This window comes from Chiloscyllium plagiosum, unplaced genomic scaffold, assembly GCF_037043375.1.
Source record: "Chiloscyllium plagiosum isolate Xiang-an unplaced genomic scaffold, Cpla_swu_hap1 HiC_scaffold_35, whole genome shotgun sequence".
Classification (NCBI taxonomy): Eukaryota; Metazoa; Chordata; class Chondrichthyes; order Orectolobiformes; family Hemiscylliidae; genus Chiloscyllium; species Chiloscyllium plagiosum.
The window spans coordinates 2,826,678-2,847,141 of record NW_028270173.1 but is presented as its reverse complement, the minus strand read 5'-3'; the positions used below and the strand labels follow the sequence as shown (position 1 = coordinate 2,847,141).

Sequence of the window (20,464 nt, the reverse complement as noted above, 5' to 3'; positions counted from 1 at the left end):
GATAAACAGAGAGAGGAAAAAGAAAGAGAGAGAGGAAAAGGAGAGAGAAAGAAGATTCTTGGCTGAGCAAAGAGAGAAGAAAGGGAGAGAAAAAGAGAGAAGGGGAGAAAAAGAAAAAAGGGAGAGAGAAAGAGAAGAGAGAGGAAAAAGAAAGAGAGAAGGTTTTTAGCTGAGCAAAAAGAGAGAATTTGAACTTGAGAAGTTGCGACTTAGTCAGCAAAGTCAAGTTAACAGAATGGAGATTAAAAGAGAAGATAATGATGTATACAAATATGCCAAAACTCTGCCACATTTTGATAAGAAAGATGTTGAAGCCTTCTTTATTTCATTTGAAAAATTGGCAAGGCAGATGGAGTGGTCTGAGGATTTATAGGTAATGCTAGTTCAGACTAAACTGATAGTGCGGCAAATACCTTACTAGCTCTGCCTGTCAGATGAGATGTCAAGAGATTATGAAGAGGTCAAACAGACTATTTTAAGTGCTTGTGAATTGGTACCAGAAGCATATAGACAGCAGTTCAGAAACACAAAGAAGGAACCAGGTCAGACTTATTAGATTAGATTACATTATAGTATGGAAACAGGCCCTTCGGCCCAACAAGTCCACACCGACCCGCCGAAGCGAAACCCACCCATACCCCTACATTTACCCCTTACCTAACACTACGGGCAATTTAGCATGGCCAATTCACCTGACCCTGCACATCATTTTGGACTGTGGGAGGAAACCAGAGCACCCGGAGGAAACCCACGCAGACACGGGGAGAACGTGCAAACTCCACACAGTCAGTCGCCTGAGGCGGGAATTGAACCCGGGTCTCAGGCGCTGTGAGGCAGCAGTGCTAACCACTGTGCCACCGTGCCGCCCACGGTTGACTTATGTTGAGTTCAAAAGAATTAAACAGTCATTTTGATAGAAGGATGCGTGCTTTGAAAATAGTTATAACCTTTGAGGCTCGAAGAGAGATTACTTTGCTGGAGGAATTTAAATTTCACAAAGTGAGAAGGGCAGCAGAATTACCAGATGAATGCATGTTGGTGCATAAGGCAAGCTTCTGGCCAGAATTTCATCCTGTGAGGGAAAGAAGTTGGGATCCTACACTACAAAACCAAGAATAGAGAACACTGGTAAGAATTTACTACATGTTAAAGAATCCCAAGAGTGTGAAAAGGAGGTGAAAGGCCTCAGGGGTTTTCACTGTAATGGAGTGGGACACAGAAAATTACAATGCCAGTGCTTTCCGAAGGGCACTAGGAAAGGTGTTTTCACTGCCAGAAAGTGCGACATGTAAAGTCACAGTACTGGTCATTAAAGAAAGGCAAGGTGAGAAAAGATGTGGTAAAAGAAATTAAGTCAGTAACATCAGTGAACATAGTACAGGAGACCACAAGAAGGGCTGAGGAGCTGCAGGAAAGTGTACAACCTAGGCAGGGGCTGGGTTTGGAGTTAGTACCTGATCTCTCCAAAGAATTTGCCTTTGTGGGTAAAGTTTGCTTAGAAAGTACAGGGGGAGAAGGACAACAAGTTATAATTTTGAGAGATACAGGATCTAACCAGTCGCTGATAGTAAGAGATGAGTGAATATGCACTCTTTTTGATCTGTTACCTGAGAGTGTGAAAATTTGTGGGATAGATGAACAGAAATTTAATGTCCTCCTATGTAAGATCAGGTTGGTGTGCCAACTCAAGACAGGGGAAGTTACAGTGGGAGTGATTGACAGAGTGTCATTTCTAGGAATTCAAATTGTTCTTGGGAATGATTTGGCAGGATCCAAGGTGGGAGTGAGACCTCTTGTGGAGAAGCCAAAGGAAGACCAAAAACCTGAGGAGTTAAAACAAAAATATTTTCCCAGACTGTGTAGTAACCAGATTCCACTATCATAAGTCACAGCATGAAGCAAAAAGTAAAGAGAAAGATGAAGGGGTTGAGGTTCAGTTAGCAAATACCCAGTTTGTCATAATGGTGCAGGAAAAACCTGAACAGACAGAGGGTCAGACAGAAGTGCTTAGTCCTGAAAGGCTAAGAGATGTGTGGATGCATACTCTGAAAAGGAGGCAGAGAATATTTCAAGGGTTATTTTCTGAAAGTTAGAATCCGAAGATGGAAATGGAGACCATGGCGGGTTAGTACCGAGGAGAAATGGGCCGAAGTGCACTGAATTTTGTTGCCAATAGCATACAGACAGGACGTGTTACGGTTAGCACACAAACTGCCAGTAGGAGGTCACCTAGGGGATTGAAAGACTCAGGCTAAGGTACAAAAACATTTTTATTGGCCTGGAATGCACAAAGATGTGATCAACTTTTGCTGTACATGTCATACATGCCGTACGTAGGTAAGCCACAAGCAGTAATAAAACCAGCGCATTTGTTGCCATTTCCCACATTTCAAGAACCTTTCATATGGGTTATAATTAATTGTGCACGTCCCCTCCCAAGTACTAAAAGTAGGAACCAATACGTGTTAACCATAATGGATGTGTTGACCGGATTTCCGGAGGCAATTTCGTTATGGAATATCAAGGCAAAAAGGATAGTAGAGGAGTTAGTAGCTCTCTTTACGTGGTTTGGGCTACCCAGAGAGATTCAGTCGGACCAAGAGTCAAATTTTACTGCTATGCTGTTTAAGGAGATTTGAGTGCATACTATCAGGATTACCTGAATGATTGATATCAAGGTATCCCATTCGTATTATTTGCCATTAGAGGACGCCCCAAATGAATCTACTCAGTTCACTCCCTTCGAGTTAATAATTGGACATGAAGCGAGAGACCCTTTGAAATTAATTAAAGAAAAATTTACAGGATCAAAGTCACAGATCTCATATTTAGATTATGTATCGGAGGTGAGGGAGAGATTAAATTGAGTAGGTGAGTTAGCTAAACAGCACCTAAAGAGGGTACAGTATAGAATGAAGCAGGTGGCAGATAAAAGCTCTGAGACTCAGACATTTTCCCAAAAGGGATGACGTGTTAGTACTGTTACCAGTGATAAGAGATCCCTTCAAAAGCAGGTTTAGTGGTCCCTATCAAATTGAGTAAAAGCTGAGTCAGGTGAACTATGTAGTAAAGATGCCTGATAGAAAAAAAAACTGTATCAGGTATGTCATGTGAACATGTTGAACCTGTATTATACTAGAGAGAAAGAACTGGAGAAACAGGTGTTAGTTACTGCCCCACAGAGTGAGGAATCCAATCCAGATGATGTGGATTTTGATGTGCCTCAAAATAGATTTAAAAATGAAGAAGTACTTGAGGAATGAGATTGGTTAGTAAGCTATCTGTCTCAGGAGCATAGAACACAGTTGAAAGATTTGTTAGTGCAGTATAAGGATATATGTAAAAATCAGATGGGGAGGACTAATGCTATTCTACATGAAGTCGACATAGGGAATACTGCTCCAATAAAACAACACCTATGTCGGCTTAATCCTTTCAAAGCCAGAAGGAGGTGAAGGCCATGCTCGACGAGGGCATCATCGAATCAAGCCAGAGCAAGTGGAGTTTGCCAACTGTCTTAGTTCCCAAACTGGACAGGACTCGATGCTGCGTGGACGATGAGAAGGTCAATGCTGTTACAAAATCGGACTCATATCCAATCAAGTTGGACTTAATGCTTAGTTACTGGCAGGTACCTTTATCAGAGTCAGTGAAAAACATTTCTGCATTTACAACCCCAGATTGGCTATATCAGTTTAAAGTGATGCCCTTTGGAATGAAGAATGCACCCACCACATCCCAAAGACTCAAACAGAATTGTGGCTGGGTTAACAAACTGCAGGATCTATTTGGACGATGCAGTGATCTTTAGTATGTCCTGGAAAGAACACATCAATCAGTTGGCAAAGCTCTTTGAACAACTATGAGAAGCAGAACTGGTGATAAGCTGAATTCGCGAATGCAGAGGTGACATTCTTGGAACATAGCAACGGTCATGGAAGGTTGACCCCACAGAATGCAAAGAAGAAGGCCATCAAGGAATTTCCACAACCAACCTCGAAGAAAGAGGTGATTCAATTCTTAGAACTTAGCAGATTCTATCAGAAGTTTGTTCCAAACTTCAGCAGTATAGTGGCACTGTTAACTGATTTGCTGAAGAACACAATGTTTTGGTGGATGGAGCAATGCCAGGAGGCATTCGACCACTTGAAATCAATATTAACCATCAAACCAGTTTTAGCTGCACCATTGATGTGAGTGACATAGGAGTTGGAGCTGTACTCCTACAGGAAGATGAGGATGGGATTGAACTGCCAGTTGGTTACTTTTCGAAGAAGCTCAACATTCACTGGAGGAAATACTCCATGATCGAAAAAAAGCTATTGAGTCTGGTACTGGCCTTACAACATTTTAATGTGTCTGTCACGAACAATGTGTCAGAGACAGTTTTGTACACAGATCACAATCTTAGAATGCTTTAAAGACTGTACGTTGGAGTCTAATGTTATAGACTTTTAATTTTAAAATCGTACATGTGAAAAGAAAGTAATTGCAGATGCTGATAAAGTTTAAATGAGATTTGTATTTATATCGGAAGAAGTTAAGGTGAACTTGGATTAAAGTTAGCAGTATATTATGGTAATGTGTTTAAAGAATAGAAAAAAAAATGAAACCAACTTTTCATTATGACGGTTCATTCTTTCTTAAGAGGTGAGGTGTTATGAAGATGTGGGTGTACTATAGCTTTAAGAGAGCAAATCTACAGAGGAAGATGAAACGAGAAGATTCAACCACTGGCTGGTTTTGAAATTTGAATTATTCAGTAAATCTTAATTGGGGGTTTTATTGGACTGGTATTATAGAAAGAAAAGTCAAAGATAGGTTAGAGAAAGGAGTGTCCAAGATAATACTCGAACACATAATTCCCAGATACGGGATAGTGGAATGCATAGATTCAGATCAGGGAAATCATTTTACTTCCAGGGTACTCCAGAGAGTAATGAAGGGGTTAGGAATCTCTTGGGAGTTCCACATCCCTTGGCACCCACCTTCATCAGGAAAGGTTGAGAGAATGAACCAGACACTCAAGAAGCAGTTATCTAAATTATTAGTAGAAATCAGACTCCCTTGGACTAAGTGTTTACCTATAGCCCTCTTGTGAGTGCGAATGGCCTCAAGGAAAGATATGGGGAGGTCCCCTTATGAGATATTGTTTGGCTTGCCCTATCTAGGAATGAAAAGGGAACTACCAACCCTGGAGACTAAACAGAGCTCAGTCCGAGTCAAATTCTGAAACAGCGAATTTTATTGGAATGTTCTTGCAAGAAGGGGTGACTAGCAAGTAGCCACACCGATCCAGAAATTACTCCATAATTTATACAGTTTAATTCTCGGTACTTCCCCGTTTACCTCATTGGCCTTCAAACCTATCAATATTCCTTATTGTGTTCTGCCCCTGCCTAGCTGCGGTCCGCCCTTGTTTACTTCTCACCCTACTCCAAGCCGGGCGACCCTCACCCCATCCCTTATTTGTAAGTGACTTGGCTCGCTTCAGTGCTGACATGAGGGAAATGCACTGAACTTGGCATATCTTGATGTTCTTTTCACCTTATCTGCCTGTCTGTAACATCTTCCATTGTTTTCAGGCACATTTCATTCCTGTATGCACATTTTAGCTAATGAAAAGTAACTATGTTTTTCTTCCATGTAGTTTTTATTTTTGCCTTACATAAGCAATCATTAATTCAGCTTTTGGCTGATACTGGTGTTAATAAGCAATTATTAATTTGGCTGAAACAATTATATACTGATGTTAATAAACAATTATGGTTGCAGAAGTAACACTGTTTTACCTATATCCCACAATTTCCCCCTTTTCTTTAATTATCATTTGTTATCTTCTGCATTTTTTAAATATATGTCGCTTCCAAATTGACCAGCATCTTTTCCGAATTTTCATTTATTTTGGAAATCTCCCCAAGGTCACTTATTCCATCATTAACAGGTAGAGCCCTTCCCCCCCCCCGATTGTTCGTTAGAGGCATTTGTGTGGCCAAAGCTGTTTCAATCAACCTTTGGATTAACCCTGGTGCGCAAGGTAGGATACGGCATCCTACTGCGATTAGTACTCCCACCACTACGATCAAGGAAGTAAGGACTGAAACCACCACACCCTTTCACTTTCCGAACCACAATTCTAGCCACCCGGTGAATGATGTACTGACTCCTGAATTTTCAGCTAGTTCTTCAGCTAGTGTTGTTAGACCTTGCAGGGCTCGAGTAATAGACCCATCTGGGGCTGTGTTATTTGGAATAAAGGTACAACAGCTCCCTCCTAACATTACACACACTCCCCCTTTTTCTGCTAGGATCATATCTAGGGCCATTCTATTCTCCCAGGCCATTCTGCTGGTTGCATCAAGTTGTTCAGCTCTAGTGTAATTAATGAACCTTTGCTGATTATAGAAAATATAGTTTATCCAATCCACATTTTTGTTGACTATTACCCACCAGAAGAGGGCTGATTCAAAACCTGCCAGGATCTGGTTATGAGCCTTGAACTCATCAGGTACCCCTCTTGGGACTCCGAAGAGTCTAGATATACCTGATCATCAAACAAAGTACCCAATAGTGATCTCTTACTTTGTCCCCCTTACTTTACTATCTCTTTCTTTTCAAATGCCAGGGTGAACAGAATTACCAATTGTACAATTGCACTCGTGCCCCTCCAATCTGGAGGTCGGGTGGGTCTCAATATTTTCCCTCCGCAGTACCACCATAGATCCGCTTGGGGAATCCTTAATGCTGAGTAGTTCCCTCCCTTTTCTGTCACATACTCAATCTCGGTACATGATTTCAGCTCCCCCAAATATCTGGACCGATCTGTTCCTCACCTGTTTACACACGATGTGTGATTTCCAACCACTGCAGAAAACATGGGGTGTATACATTTCTTTAAGAACAAATCTTTAGTCTCCAGGGTTGGCAGTTCCCCTTTCATTCCAAAATAGGGCAGGCCAAACAATATCTCATAAAGGAACAGCCCTATATCTTTCCTTGGGGCCGTTCGCACTCACAAAAGAGCTATAGGTAAACACTTAGTCCAAGGGAGTCTGGTTTCTACTACCAATTTAGATAACTGCTTCTTGAGTGTCTGGTTCATTCTCTCAACCTTTCCTGATGAAGGTGGGTGCCAAGGGGTGTGGAACACGCAGGAGATTCCTAACCCCTTCATTACTCCCTGGAGTACCCTGGAAGTAAAATGAATTCCCTGATCTGAATCTATGCATTCCACCATCCCGTATCTGGGGATTATGTGTTCGAGTATTATCTTGGACACCCCACGTGCGGTGGCAGTGGCTAAAGGGTACGCCTCCACCCATCCAGATAGGTGATCAACCATTACCAGTATATACCTCAGTCTTCCCACTTGGGGTAATTTGGTATAATCCATCTGAATGCTCTGAAATGGTCTTAGCCCAGGTTCTCTCCCTCCTGGGACTGGTTTCCTTAACACCTTCTTGTTTTTTTTTTACATGTTATGCATCCCTTACATATCTGTTTGGCTCTTGTATATGTCTCTTTGCATCCATATTTCCTTAAGACTAAATCACACATTGCTTGCACTCCCCAATGACTCCCCTGATGGAGGACAGCCATAATCTCTCGTATCATCATTTTATTCAACATTTCCCTCCCATTGGGTAACATCCAGCACCCATTCACTGTCTTTGCAGCTCCTAAATCTTTAAGTTCCTTTTCCTTCTTTGCAGTAAACAACGAGGTACCCTGAAGATCTGGAATTGTAGGTACTAGGGAGTATATCACTGCCCCCTGTGGATTCAGGGCCGCTTCTTTAGCTACCTCATCGGCCAGTCTATTTCCCCTTACTTCCAGTTCATTCCCCTTCTGACGTCCGTTTGTATGAACTACCGCTATTTCTCTCGGGAGTAACCGAGATTCCAACACTTGTTTTATCAATTTCTTATGTGTTAGTTCTTTCCCTCTGCTATTTATAAGTCTTCTTTCTTGCCAAATTTTTCCGAAGGTATGTACCACTCCAAACACATAATTGGAGTCTGTATATATTGTTCCTTCTTTGTTTTCGAAGGTTATGAGAGCTCTTTCTCGGGCATAGAGTTGACAAGTTTGGGCTAACCAGCCGTTAGGCAGTCTTTCAGCCTTGATAATGCTTCCCTCTATCTACAACAGCATATCCATTGTGCCTTTTTCCCTCAATCACCCCGGAGGACTCGTTGATAAACATCCGAGCTCCCACATGCAACGGTACATCCCTTAAGTCCATCTTTAGTCTGATATTCAATAATATCAAGGCAGTCATGTTCTGGATTGTCAAGGGCCACCCCGCCTCCCAGCCACAGAAATGGCGCTGGATTCAAGCAACTGTCTGTGACTAACACAAGGTCATTCTGCTCTATTAAGATCGTCTCATATTTCAAGATCCTAGAGTCTGTGAGCCATCATCCTGCTTTCTGGTTTAGTATGGTCCGTACCTGATGTGGGGGGCTGACTATTAAGGCTCCCCCAAAAGTAAGTTTCCGACTCTCCTCGACCAATAAGGCTGTTGCTGCCACTGCCTGCACACACTCTGGCCAGTAATGTAGCTTTCCATTCTTTAATTAACAATGAATCAATGCAGTCATGTTTTAAATTAACCATGAATCAATATGACAGGTCACTGAGAATGTGTGAAGGAATCCTGCTAATTAATATTAATTCAGGCTAACACAATTGATTTATTATAAATATTAATTATTAATTATATATATTACATAATTCAAGGTGGAAACGCAACAGGTGACTAAAACATTTTTAAAACTGTAATTGCGCAGTTCTGTTTGTTCACCAGTCACTTGTGCCTTCTCATTCTGTTTCTGTAATTGTTTTGCTCGAGTACATTCATTTTTAAGAACCTCAACAGATTTCATTGCACCATTTGCAGTTAATTCAATCCCCAATTTGGTGGCAGCATCTTGTCATGAGCGCAAAACTGATTCTTCATGCCTCTCATCACAAAACTGTCGCCATAATCCAATTAACTCTTTTGTTCCCGCTGCCTTGGGCTTAAAATTTAAGGATGACCTTGCTGCCCCCGTATCGACTAGGAAAACTACGTCCTCTTTGTAAGGTCCCACCTTTAAATTTATCAAGGGTTCCTGGTGGGTCCCCGGGGGCAGGAACCCCTGACACCCCTATTTTTCATCAAGGTTCATAAACGGTACTGCCTTTGCTTCCTTTTCAGATCTGGTCACTGTCTCTTAAAGTGACCTGTCTTTCCACAGTGATAACATCCTGCCTGTGGGAATTTCCACTTCGATCCTTGTTCCTGTCCACCAGACCTCTTAACATCTCCCAGTTCTCTTCTCCTCCCTTTATTTTCAACATGCTGCCCGCCACCATTCCGGTTTCCTTCTCCTTTTAATTTGTCCTTTTCTTTTTGCCTTATCAACTGTGGCTATCATTATTTATGCCTTTTGTTTCTGCTTTTCATGTTACATTGCTAAATCAATTGCTGAGCAGATTTAACCATGGCCATTCTTCATTATCCAATGTTTTGTTCAGACCTTGATTTTTTTTTTAAAGAAATATTGCAGGGTTAAAGATGTCTCTGAGCAGGCACAGGGTGGCACAGTGGCTCAGTGGTTAGCACTGCTGCCTCACAGCGCCAGGATCCCAGGTTTGATTCCAGCCTCGGGCGACTGTCTGTGTGAGTTTGCGCATTCTCCCTGTGTCTGCCCGGGTTTCCTCTGGGTGCTCCAGTTTCCTCCCACAGTCCAAAAATGTGCAGGTCAGGTGAATTGGCCATGCTAAAATTGCATTATTCAAAAAGAAATGGGTCTGGGTGGGTTACACTTGGAGATCGGTGTGGACTGGTTGGGCCGAAGGGCCTGTTTCCACATTATAGGGAATCTAATCTAATGTTGAACTAAAACTTCAACTGTCCTCCATAAATCGCTTTTATGTAAGGATAAAAGAGATTAGTTAGAAACTTATAGTAAGGCAGTCATGACCTGTAAAAAGAATAGGAGTTAACATTTTATTTCATAATCACTGTAAAATCCTTAACCTTAAAAGAAATCATGTTAAGTTTCCATAATAGAAATCAGATTCAAAACAGTCCCAGATCTCAAGCTCCAGGGAACAAAGCACATTCAATCACCAACAAACAAATGTGCATTCAAACCGAATCACAAAATGTTAAAAGTTTCCATGAGCTGTACAGCTCTCTCTCGCTCTCTCTCTCTCTTTCTCTCTCTCTCACACTCACACGCGCATACCGTATCTCACAGACGCTTTCTGAGCTTCTCGCAACAACACCTCTCGAGGCTTCTCGCTCCACCACTCTATCTTTTGATTCTTTTTCTGGATGTCTGGCCATGATTTAGTTACGAAGTGTACCCTCAGTAGCCCTTCAGCTACTTGCCCTTCCGTCACAAAGCATAATCTGATTCCTCATGAATGTAAGGCTGTTTTCTTTTGACATATAAACTCAAATATTTACAAACACAGTCTTCTTCCGACCCGTACTTTGGCCAGAAGACGGCGGGACGGAGAATGGATTCCTTAGTCCATACAAAGCAACAATATTTAATCATCTTTTTCCTTTTGTTTTGCCTCGTAATCATCTTTTCCTATTCCACAACATCCTGCCCAACGGACTTTGTGGAGGTATGTTGTCAGTGACCCCGCCTCCATTTCCATTTTCTTTTTCACCGGAGGCTTTTTCCTTTCCCTCGGCACAGTCCATATTTAGTCCCTTATTAACTACTAGAACTCAATCCCAGCCACCAAGGCAGTACTTAAAAGTCAATTTTCCTACCTTAGTCCGTGCACGGAGTTGCCTGGCTCCCTGTGCCTACTTACAGCCTTTCACCTGATTCAGATAGACTCTCATTGGATCTCGATCAGTAACCAGAAGGGGAACCCACCGCCAAGGAGCATGGGACTGTTCTAAAAGGAACGGGATGCATCTTCCAGCTGTCGACAGTGCCTACCCTGCTGGTGATGATGGATACCCCAGACGAGCGCCCAAATTGCGAGAAACAGAGCTCACGATATAATAAATTTCAGTCCGAGTCAAATTCTGAAGCAGCGAATTTAATTGAAACATTCTTGCATGAAGGGGTGACTAGCATATAGCCGCACCGATCCAGAAATTACTCCACAATTTAATTCTTGGTACTTCCGCGTTTACCTCATTGGCCTTCAAACCTATCAATATTCCTTATTGTGTTCTGCCCCTACCCAGCTGCGCTCCACCCTTGTTTACTTCTCCCCCTACTCCAAGCCAGGCGACCCTAACCCCATCCCTTATTTGTAAGTGACTTGGCTCACTTCAGTGCTGACATGAGGGAAACGCGCTGAGCTTGGCATATCTTGATATCCTTTTCACCCTATCTGCCTGTCTGTAACATCTTCCATTGTTTGCAGGCACATTTCATTCCTGTATGCACATTTTAGCTAATGAAAAGTAACTATGTTTTTCTTCCACGGTTTTTATTTTTGCCTTACGTAAACAATCATTAATTCAGCTTTTGGCTGATACTGGTGTTAATAAGAAATTATTAATTTGGCTGAAACAATTATATACTGATGTTAATAAACAATTATGGTTGCAGAAGTAACACTGCTTTACCTATATCCACAGTTACTTTTCGAAGAAGCTCAACATCCACCAGAGGAAATACTCCACGATCGAAAAATAACTATTGAGTCTGGTACTGGCCTTACAACATTTTAATGTGTATGTGTCAGAGACAGTTGTGTACACAGATCACAATCTGCTGACATCCTTAGAACGCTTTAAAGATTGTTCGTTGGAGTCTAATGTTACACTTTTAATTTTAAAATCGTACATGTGAAAAGAATGTAATTGCAGATGCTGATAAAGTTTAAATGAGATTTGTATTTATATGGGAAGAAGTTAAGGTGAACTTGGATTGAAGTTAGCAGTATATTATGGTATATTAAAGAATAGAAAATAGCAGTATATTAAAGAATAGAAAAAAAAATGAAGCCAACTTGTCATTATGATAGTTCATTCTTTCTTAAGGGGTGAGGTGTTATGAAGATGTGGGTGTACTGTAGCTTTAAGAGAGCAAATCTACAGAGGAAGATGAAACGAGAAGATTCAACCACTGGCTAGTTTTGAAATTTGAATTATTCAGTAAATCTTAATTGGGGGTTTTATTGGACTGGTATTATAGAAAGAAAAGTCAAAGATAGGTTAGAGGAAGGAGTTGTAAATAATTGTTAGTTAATTATTCTGTTATATTTTAAGAAATAATCTTATTAATTTTTACTTTAAATAGTTCTTGACCTCTCGCATTTTCACAGATTACTGCATGGGATACATCCTTTCTGGTTATAAATTAAGCAGGAGAGTTTACCCCTGTCATAATACATACATAATTGGTATCGATATGGACCATAACCTCTTGACTGCTCACCCTCGCCTTTCAGAATATAAGATTAGATTAGATTACTTACAGCGTGGAAACAGGCCCTTCAGCAACCCACCCAGACCCATTCCCCTACATTTACCACTTCACCTAACACTACTATGCACAACATTCAATGCCTCATGGATGCTCTGTACTAAGTCCATCCACAACTCCAGCTGCTCCATTTAGAAAATCAGGACTTGCAGCTGAACAGATTTCCTGTATATGTAGTCCCATGGACAATGGAAGCATCCCTGATTTCCCACATATTGCAGTAGGAGCATTTCAAAGCACTCTGTTCTCCTGCCATTCTGAACTTTATCAACTAAATCAATGTTTAAGAGTCATACAACACGGAAAATACCTTGGTTATGCACCTTATCTGTGCACCTCATGATTTTTTATACTTCTACAAGGTCACCCCTCAGCCTCCTCCATTCCAGGGGTAAAGTGTCCCAGTCTATCCAGCCTCTCCTTATAATTCAAACCTTCTAGTCTCCAAAATATTTTTATAAATCTTTTTTGCGTTCTTTCCAGTTTGTTCTAGATCCTTCCTTCAGTAGGATGACTGGAATTGTACAAAGTACTCCAAATGTGGCTTTACCAACTACAGACAACAATCCAGAAAATGACTGATAACCTTATCCATGAATCAGGAGGAGAAAGTGAGGACTGCAGATGCTGAGATTAGAGTCGAGAGTATGGTGCTCGAAAAGCACAGCTGGTCAAGCAGATTCTGAGGAGCAGAAGAATCGATGTTTTGGGCATAAGCCGTCCATCAAAAGGCTTCTTCCAAAGGATCCTTCCACATCCGATAGAAATTTACCTATACCTCCACCAATGTCATCTACTGTATCCATTGCACCCGATGTGGTCTCCTCTACATTGGGGAGACAGGGCACCAACTTGTGGCTCATTTCAGAGAACATCTCTGGGACACCTGCACCAACCAACCCCACCGCCCCATGGCTGAATACTTCACCTCCCCCTCCCACTCCACCAAGAACATGCAAGTCCTGGGCCTCCTCCATCACCAAACCATTACCACCCGACACCTGGAGGAAGAATGCCTCATCTTCCACCTTGGGACCCTGCAAAACATGGGATCAATGTGGATTTCACCAGTTTCCTCATTTTCCTTCCCCCTACATTATACCAGTCCCAAGCCTCCAATTGGGCACAGCCCTCTTGACCTGTCCATTGTGTTTCCCAGCTATCTGTTCCACCCTCCTCTCTGATGTATCACTTTCTTCCCCACCTTCATCTACCTATTGCATTCTCAGCTACCTCCCCCCTGAACCCTGACATCTGTCCTCTTCCTATCACCCCTCAATTTAAAGCTATGTCCCTCGCGCTAGCCGTCACCATCTGAGGAAAAGGGCACTCACTGTCCACCCTATCTAACCCTTTGATTTTCTTATATGTCTCAATTAAGTCACCTCGCAACTTGCTCTCTAACAAAAACAGCCTCAAGTCCCTCAGCCTTTCCTCATAACACCTTCCCTCCATTCCAGGCAACATCCTAGTAAATCTCCTCTGCACCCTTTCCAAATCGTCCACATCCTTCCTATAATGTGGTGACCAAAACTGCATACAATATTCCAAATGCGACCGCACCAGCATTTTGTACAGCTGCAGCATCACCTTGTGGCTCCGAAACTCAATCCTTCTACCAATAAAAGCTAACACACTGTATGGCTTCTTAACAACCCGATCCACCTGGGTGGCAACTTTCAGGGATCTATGTACATGGACACTGAGATCTCTCTGTTCATCTACACTAGCAAGAATCTTACCATTAGCCCAGTACTCTTTATTCCTGTCACCCCTTCCGAAGTGAATTACCTCACACCTTTCCGCATTAAATTCCATTTGCCACCTCTCAGCCCAGCTCTGCAGCTTATCTGTGTCCCTCTGTAACCTCAACATCCTCCAGCACAATCCACAACTCTGCCTACCTTTGTGGCATTCGCAAATTTACTAACCCATCCTTCTATGCCCTCATCCAGGTCATTTATAAAAATGAAAAACAGCAGTGGACACAAAATAGATCCTTGCGGTACACCAGTAGTAATGAACTCCAGGATGAACATTTCCCATCAACCACCATCCTCTGTCTTCTTTCAGCTAGCCAATTTCTGATCCAAACTGCTAAATCACCCTCAATCCCATTTTGTACAATAGCCTACCATGGGGACTTATCAACTGCCTTACTGAATCCATATACACCACATTAACCACTTTATCCTCATCCACCTGTTTGGTCACCTTCCCAAAGATCTCAATAAGGTTTGTGAGGCACATCTTATTTTTCACAAAAATGTGTTGACTGTCCCTAATCAACATATTCCTCTCTAGATGATTATAAATCTTATCTCTTATAACCTTTTCCAACACTTTACCCACAACCGAATTAAGGCTTACAGGTCTATAATACCAGGGTTGAAAATGTGTTGCTGGAAAAGCGCAGCAGGTCAGGCAGCATCCAAGGAACAGGAGAATCGACGTTTCGGGCATAAGCCCTTCTTCAGAATTCCTGAAGAAGGGCTTATGCCCGAAACGTCGATTCTCCTGTTCCTTGGATGCTGCCTGACCTGCTGCGCTTTTCCAGCAACACATTTTCAGCTCTGATCTCCAGCATCTGCAGTCCTCACTTTCTCCTATAATACCAGGTAGTCTCTACTCTCCCTCTTAAACAAGGGAACAACATTTGCTTTCCTCCACTCCTCTGGCACTATTCCTGTAGACAATACTGACAAAGATCAAAGCCATAGGCTCGGCAATCTCCTCCCTGGCTTCCCAGAGAATCCTAGGATAAATCCCATCCGGCCCAGGGGACAACTATTTTCACACTTTCCAGCAAGTGCTAACACGTCTTCCTTGTGAACCTCAGTCCTGTCTGGTCTAGTTGCCTGTATGTCAGTATTTTGCTTGACAACATTGTCTTTTTCCAGTGTGAATACTGACGAAAAATATTCATTTAGTGCTTCCCCTATCTCCTTAGACTCCATGCACAACTTCCCACTGCTATCCTTGATTGGCCCTAAACTTTTTATGGTCATTCTTTTATTCCTGATATACCTATAGAAAGCTTTAGGGTTTTCCTTGAACCTATCTGCCAGTGACTTCTCATGTCCCCTCCTGGCTCTTCTTAGCTCTCTCTTTAGGTATTTCCTAGCTAACCTGTAACCCTCAAGCACCTGAGCCTTCACGTCTCATCCTTACATAAGCCTTTTTCTTCCTTTTGACAAGAGATTCAACTTCTTTAATAAATCACGGGTCCCTTGCTCGACCACTTCCTCCATGCCCGACAGGTACATACTTATCAAGGACACGCAGTAGATGTTCCTTGAATAGCTCCACATATCAATTGAGCCCATCCCCTGCAGTTTCCCTCCCTATCCTATGCACCCTAAATCTTACCTAATTGCATCATAATTGCCTTTCTAGCTCTTTCCATCGTTAAACTAAACATAACCGAATTGTGATCACTATCACCAAAGTGCTCACCTACCTCTAAATCTAACACTTGGCCAGGTTCCTTACCCAGTCCCAAATCCAATGTGGCCTCGTCCCTTGTTGGCTTGCCTACACACTGTGTCAGGAAACCGTCCTGCACACATTGGACAAAAACTGACCCATCTAAGGTACTCAAACTATAGCATTTCCAGTCAATATTTGCTCCAGCTCATAACAACTACCCCATTACTCTCGCTCCTATCCAGAACGGTCTTTGCTATCCTTTCCTCTACATCACTGGAACTACTTGGAGGCCTATAGAAAACTCTCAACAGGGTGACCTCTCCTTTCCTGTTTCTCACCTCAGACCATACTATCTCAGTAGATGAATCCTCAAACATCCTTTCTGACACCGTAATACTACCCTTGACTAACAATGCTACACCTCCCCCTCTTTTACCATCTTCTCTATTCTGAATGAATCATCTAAATCCCAGAACCTGCAACAATCATTCCTGTCCCTGCTCTATCTTTGTCTCTGAAATGGCCGCAACATCGAAGGCCAAGGTACCAACCCATGCTGCAAGTTCATCCACCTTATTCCGGATGCTCATGGTTTTGAAATAGACACACTTCAATCCACTTTCCTGCTTGCCAGTGAACTCTTGCAACCTTGAAACCTCATTTCTGACCTCACTCTTCTCAATCTCCTGGACACTGGAACTACAATTTAGGTTCTCATCCCCCTGCTGAATTGGTTTAAACCCTCCCAAAGAACATTAGCGAATTCATCAACCTTCCCCGCTGCCCCTCCCCTCCCCCCCAACAGGATATTAGTATCCCTCTGGTTCAGGTGGAGACCATCCTGTTTGTCGAGGTCCCTCCTGCCTCAATGAGCCCCAATTATCTAGGTGTCTGAAACCCTCACTCTTGCACTATCACTGTAGCCACGTATTCTCTCCCTATTCTTCTCCTTGCTAGCACATGGGATGGGCAACAAATCAGAGATAACAACTCTGTTTGTTCAAGCACTAAACTTCCACCCTAGCTCCCTGAATTTCTGCTTTAAATCCCCATTCCTTTTCCCATCTATGTCGTTAGGGCCTATGTGGACCACGAATTGGGGCTGCACCCCCAAAGGATCCCGAAAACACAATCAGTGACATCATGAACCCTGGCACTTGGGAGGCAACACACCAAATGTGAGTCTCTCTTGGATCTCCAGCAATAATGCTACTAGTAAGGGGGGTGGTGTGTACCTAACGAGAGAGTCATAGAGGGAATGGTCTCTGCAGAATGCTGATAGGGGTGGGAGGGAAATATATCTCTAGTGGTGGGGTCTGACTATAGGTAGCGGAATAGGTGGAGGATGATGTGCTGCATCCGAGGATTGGTGGTGGAGTGTGGGGGGGGGGAGTCTAGTCCAGGTAGCTGTGGGAGTCAGTAGGTTTGAAGTAGATGTCTGTGTTGAGTTGGTCTCCAGAAGTAGAGACAAAAAAGGTCCAGGAAGGGGAGGGGAAGGAGCTGTCCAATACGGTCGTTTCAGAGAACATCTCTGGGACAAGACCAAACAACCCCATCGCCCTGTGGCTGACCATTTCAACTCCCTTTCTCACTCCACGAACAACATGCAAGTCCTGGGTCTCTTCCACTGCCAAATCCTAGCCACCGATGCCTAGAGGAAAAACATCTCATGTTCTGCCCTGGGACTCGCCACCCACACGGTATCAACGTCAATTTCATCAGTTTCCTCATCTCCTCTCCCCCCACCTCATCCCAGATCCAACCCACCAACTCAGCAATGCCCTCTTGAACTGTCCTACCCTGTCCATCGTCCTCCCATCCTAGCTACTCCACCCTCCGCTCCAGACTATCACCAATCACCCGTCACCTTAATCTACCTATTGCCTTCTCAGCTATCTTCCCCCCAGCCCCCTATCCCTATTTATCTTTCGGTCCCCTTCCCTCACTCCCTAACCCCCATATTCCTGATGAAGGGCTTATGCCTGAAACATCAATTCTGCTCCTCAGATGCTGCCTGACCTGCTGTGCTTTTCCAGTACCAAACCCTTCAACTCTAATCTCCAGCATCTGCAGTCCTCACTTTTCCCTAGTCACTGATGTGTTCACTGTATGACATTCATGTGTTCACTGTACAGTCTTACTATGTTCACTGGATGTGAAATATCAGTCCATCCACTGACTTTTCCTTGAGACTGTGTTTGCAGGACACTTTAGACAACTATTTCTGCATATCTCTGTAACTGTCTTGAGAAACACAGCGCCATAAAACATAGGGGCAGGAGTAGGCCATTTGGCCCCTCGAGCCTGCTCCACCATTCAATATCAGCATAGCTGATAATCGAACTCAGTACTCTAATCCCACCCTCCCACACTATTCCTTGATCTCCTTAGCCATCAGAGCTGTATCTATCTCCTTCTTGAAAAAAAATGGCTTGACCTCAACCATTTTCTGTGTTAGTGAATTCCAAAGACACACCACTGCAGATGAAGAAATTTCTCCACATCTCATTCCAAACTATTTGCCCCTATCCTTAAACTATGACTCCTGGTTCTGGATTCCCCTCCCATCAAGCACATCCTTCCTGAATCTAACCTGCTTAATCCTGTTAGAATTTCATAGGCTTCTGTGAGAATGTCCCTCATTCTTCTAATCTCCAATGAATACAGTCCTAACTGATACAATCTGACCTCAGTCTGTCTTGACATCCCAATGATCAACTTGGAAAACCTTCACTGCACTCCCTGTATACCTAGAACATCCTTCCTCAGATAAGGAGATCCAAACTGCACACAGTACTCCAGGTGTAGCCACTGCCCCCCTGCCCCCCCACTCAATGCCATGCACAGTTGCTGAAAAACAGCCTTGTTGCTGTACTCTAATCATCTCAGCTACAAAGGCAAATATGCAGTTTGCCTTCTTTACTGCCTGCTGCATCTACGCTTACTTTCAGTGACTGGTGCACTGGGACACCCAGGTCTCATTGAACATTCTCCTTTTCCATATATTTCCATTAATAATCTACCTTCCTGTTTTTGTTCTCAAGACAACCTACATTTATCTACATTATACTGTAACTGCATTTTCCCATAAATTCAGCCTGTTCAAATCACATTGTGACATCTATTCACCCTCCTTACCCAGCTTTGTGTTATCTGTTAGTGTTGAGAAATTATATTTAGTTCTGTCATCTAAATCATTAACATATGTTATAAATAGCTGGGAGCATTGTACCGACCCTTGATGTAACCCACTAGTCACTGCCTACTATTTAGGAAAAGGCCCATCCATTCCTACTCTTTGTTTGCTAACCAATGTTCTACCCTTCTCGGTGATAGTAAGGACTGCAGATGCTAGAAGTCAAAGTTAATAAAATGTGCAGTTGAAGAAACACAGCCGGTCAGATAGCATCAAGTCAGCAGGAAAGTTGATGTTTTGGGTCAGGACATCTACCCATCTCAATACATTACTCCTAATCCTATGTGGAGAAAGTGAGGACTGCAGATGCTGGAGATCAGAGCTGAAAATGTGTTGCTGGAAGAGTGCAGCAGGTCAGGCAGCATCCAAGGAGAATCGACATTTTGGGCATGAGCCCTTCTTCAGGAATGAGGAAAGTGTGTCTAGCAGGCTGTCCACCGTCACTATCCCATCATCATCCATGTGCTTACCCAAGGACTGTTTAAATGCCACCAAAGTGGCTGAGTTAACTACATTGGCAGGCAGGGCATTCCCAGCCCTTAGTACTCTCTGAATAAAGAACCTGCCTTAAATCTATCACCCTTCAATCTGTAGCTATGCCCCCTCGTGCATCTCAGGAAAAAGACTTTCACTGTTTACCCTACCTAATCCTCTGATCATCTTGTATGTCTCTATCAAACCCCCTCTTAGCCTTGCTCTCTCCAATGAGAACAGACCCAAGTCTCAGCCTTTCCTCAAAAGACCTTCCCTCCAACATCCTGGTAAATCTCCTCTGCATCTTTTCCAATGCTTCTACATCCTTCCTGTAATGGGACAACCAGAACTGTACACAATGTTCCAAATGGGGCCGCACAAGCATTTTATATAGTTGCAGCATGACACTAAGGCTCCGGAACTCAATCCTTCTACCAATAAAACCGGACACACTATATGCCTTCTTAATTGCACTATCAACCTGGGTGGCAACTTTCAGGGATCTATGTACATGAACTCCAAGATCCTTCCGCACATCCACACTACTCTGCCTTCCTGTTATTCTTGCCAAAGTGAATCACCTCACATTTATCTGCATTGAACTCCATTTGCCACCTCTCAGTCCAATTCTGCAGTTTATCCAAGTCCCCCTGCAGCCTGCAACATTTTTCCACACTGTCCACTACTCCTGCAGTGTCATCTGCAAACTTACTAACCCAGCCACCTATGCCTGCGTCCAAGTCATTTATAAAACGAAAAACAGCAGTGGTCCGAAAACCACACCCACGAGTAACTGGATTCCAGGCTGAATATTTTCCATCAACTGTCACTCGCTGCCTTCTTTCAGAAAGCCAGTTTCTAATCCAAACTGCTAATCCACCTTCAATCCCATTCCTCTGCATTTTCT

General features: G+C 43.0%; 1 protein-coding gene across 4 annotated transcripts in view; it reads left to right on the top strand.

The window, feature by feature from the left end:
- LOC122541479 (cell adhesion molecule CEACAM6-like) overlaps positions 1 to 20,464 on the top strand; it is a 166,308-nt gene that overhangs the window by 100,738 nt on the left and 45,106 nt on the right. The window contains exon 5 of one of the 4 annotated variants that reach the window (XM_087979109.1): positions 12,942 to 13,074. The exons of 2 other annotated variants lie outside the window; for them this stretch is intronic. In XM_087979109.1, coding sequence (XP_087835235.1) covers positions 12,942 to 12,967 — 26 coding nt within the window. In that variant the 3' untranslated portion in view covers positions 12,968 to 13,074. Of the gene's footprint in view, positions 1 to 11,608; positions 12,076 to 12,941; positions 13,075 to 20,464 lie in introns of those variants that run through there. One more of the 4 variants, XM_087979108.1, reaches the window with a different exon arrangement.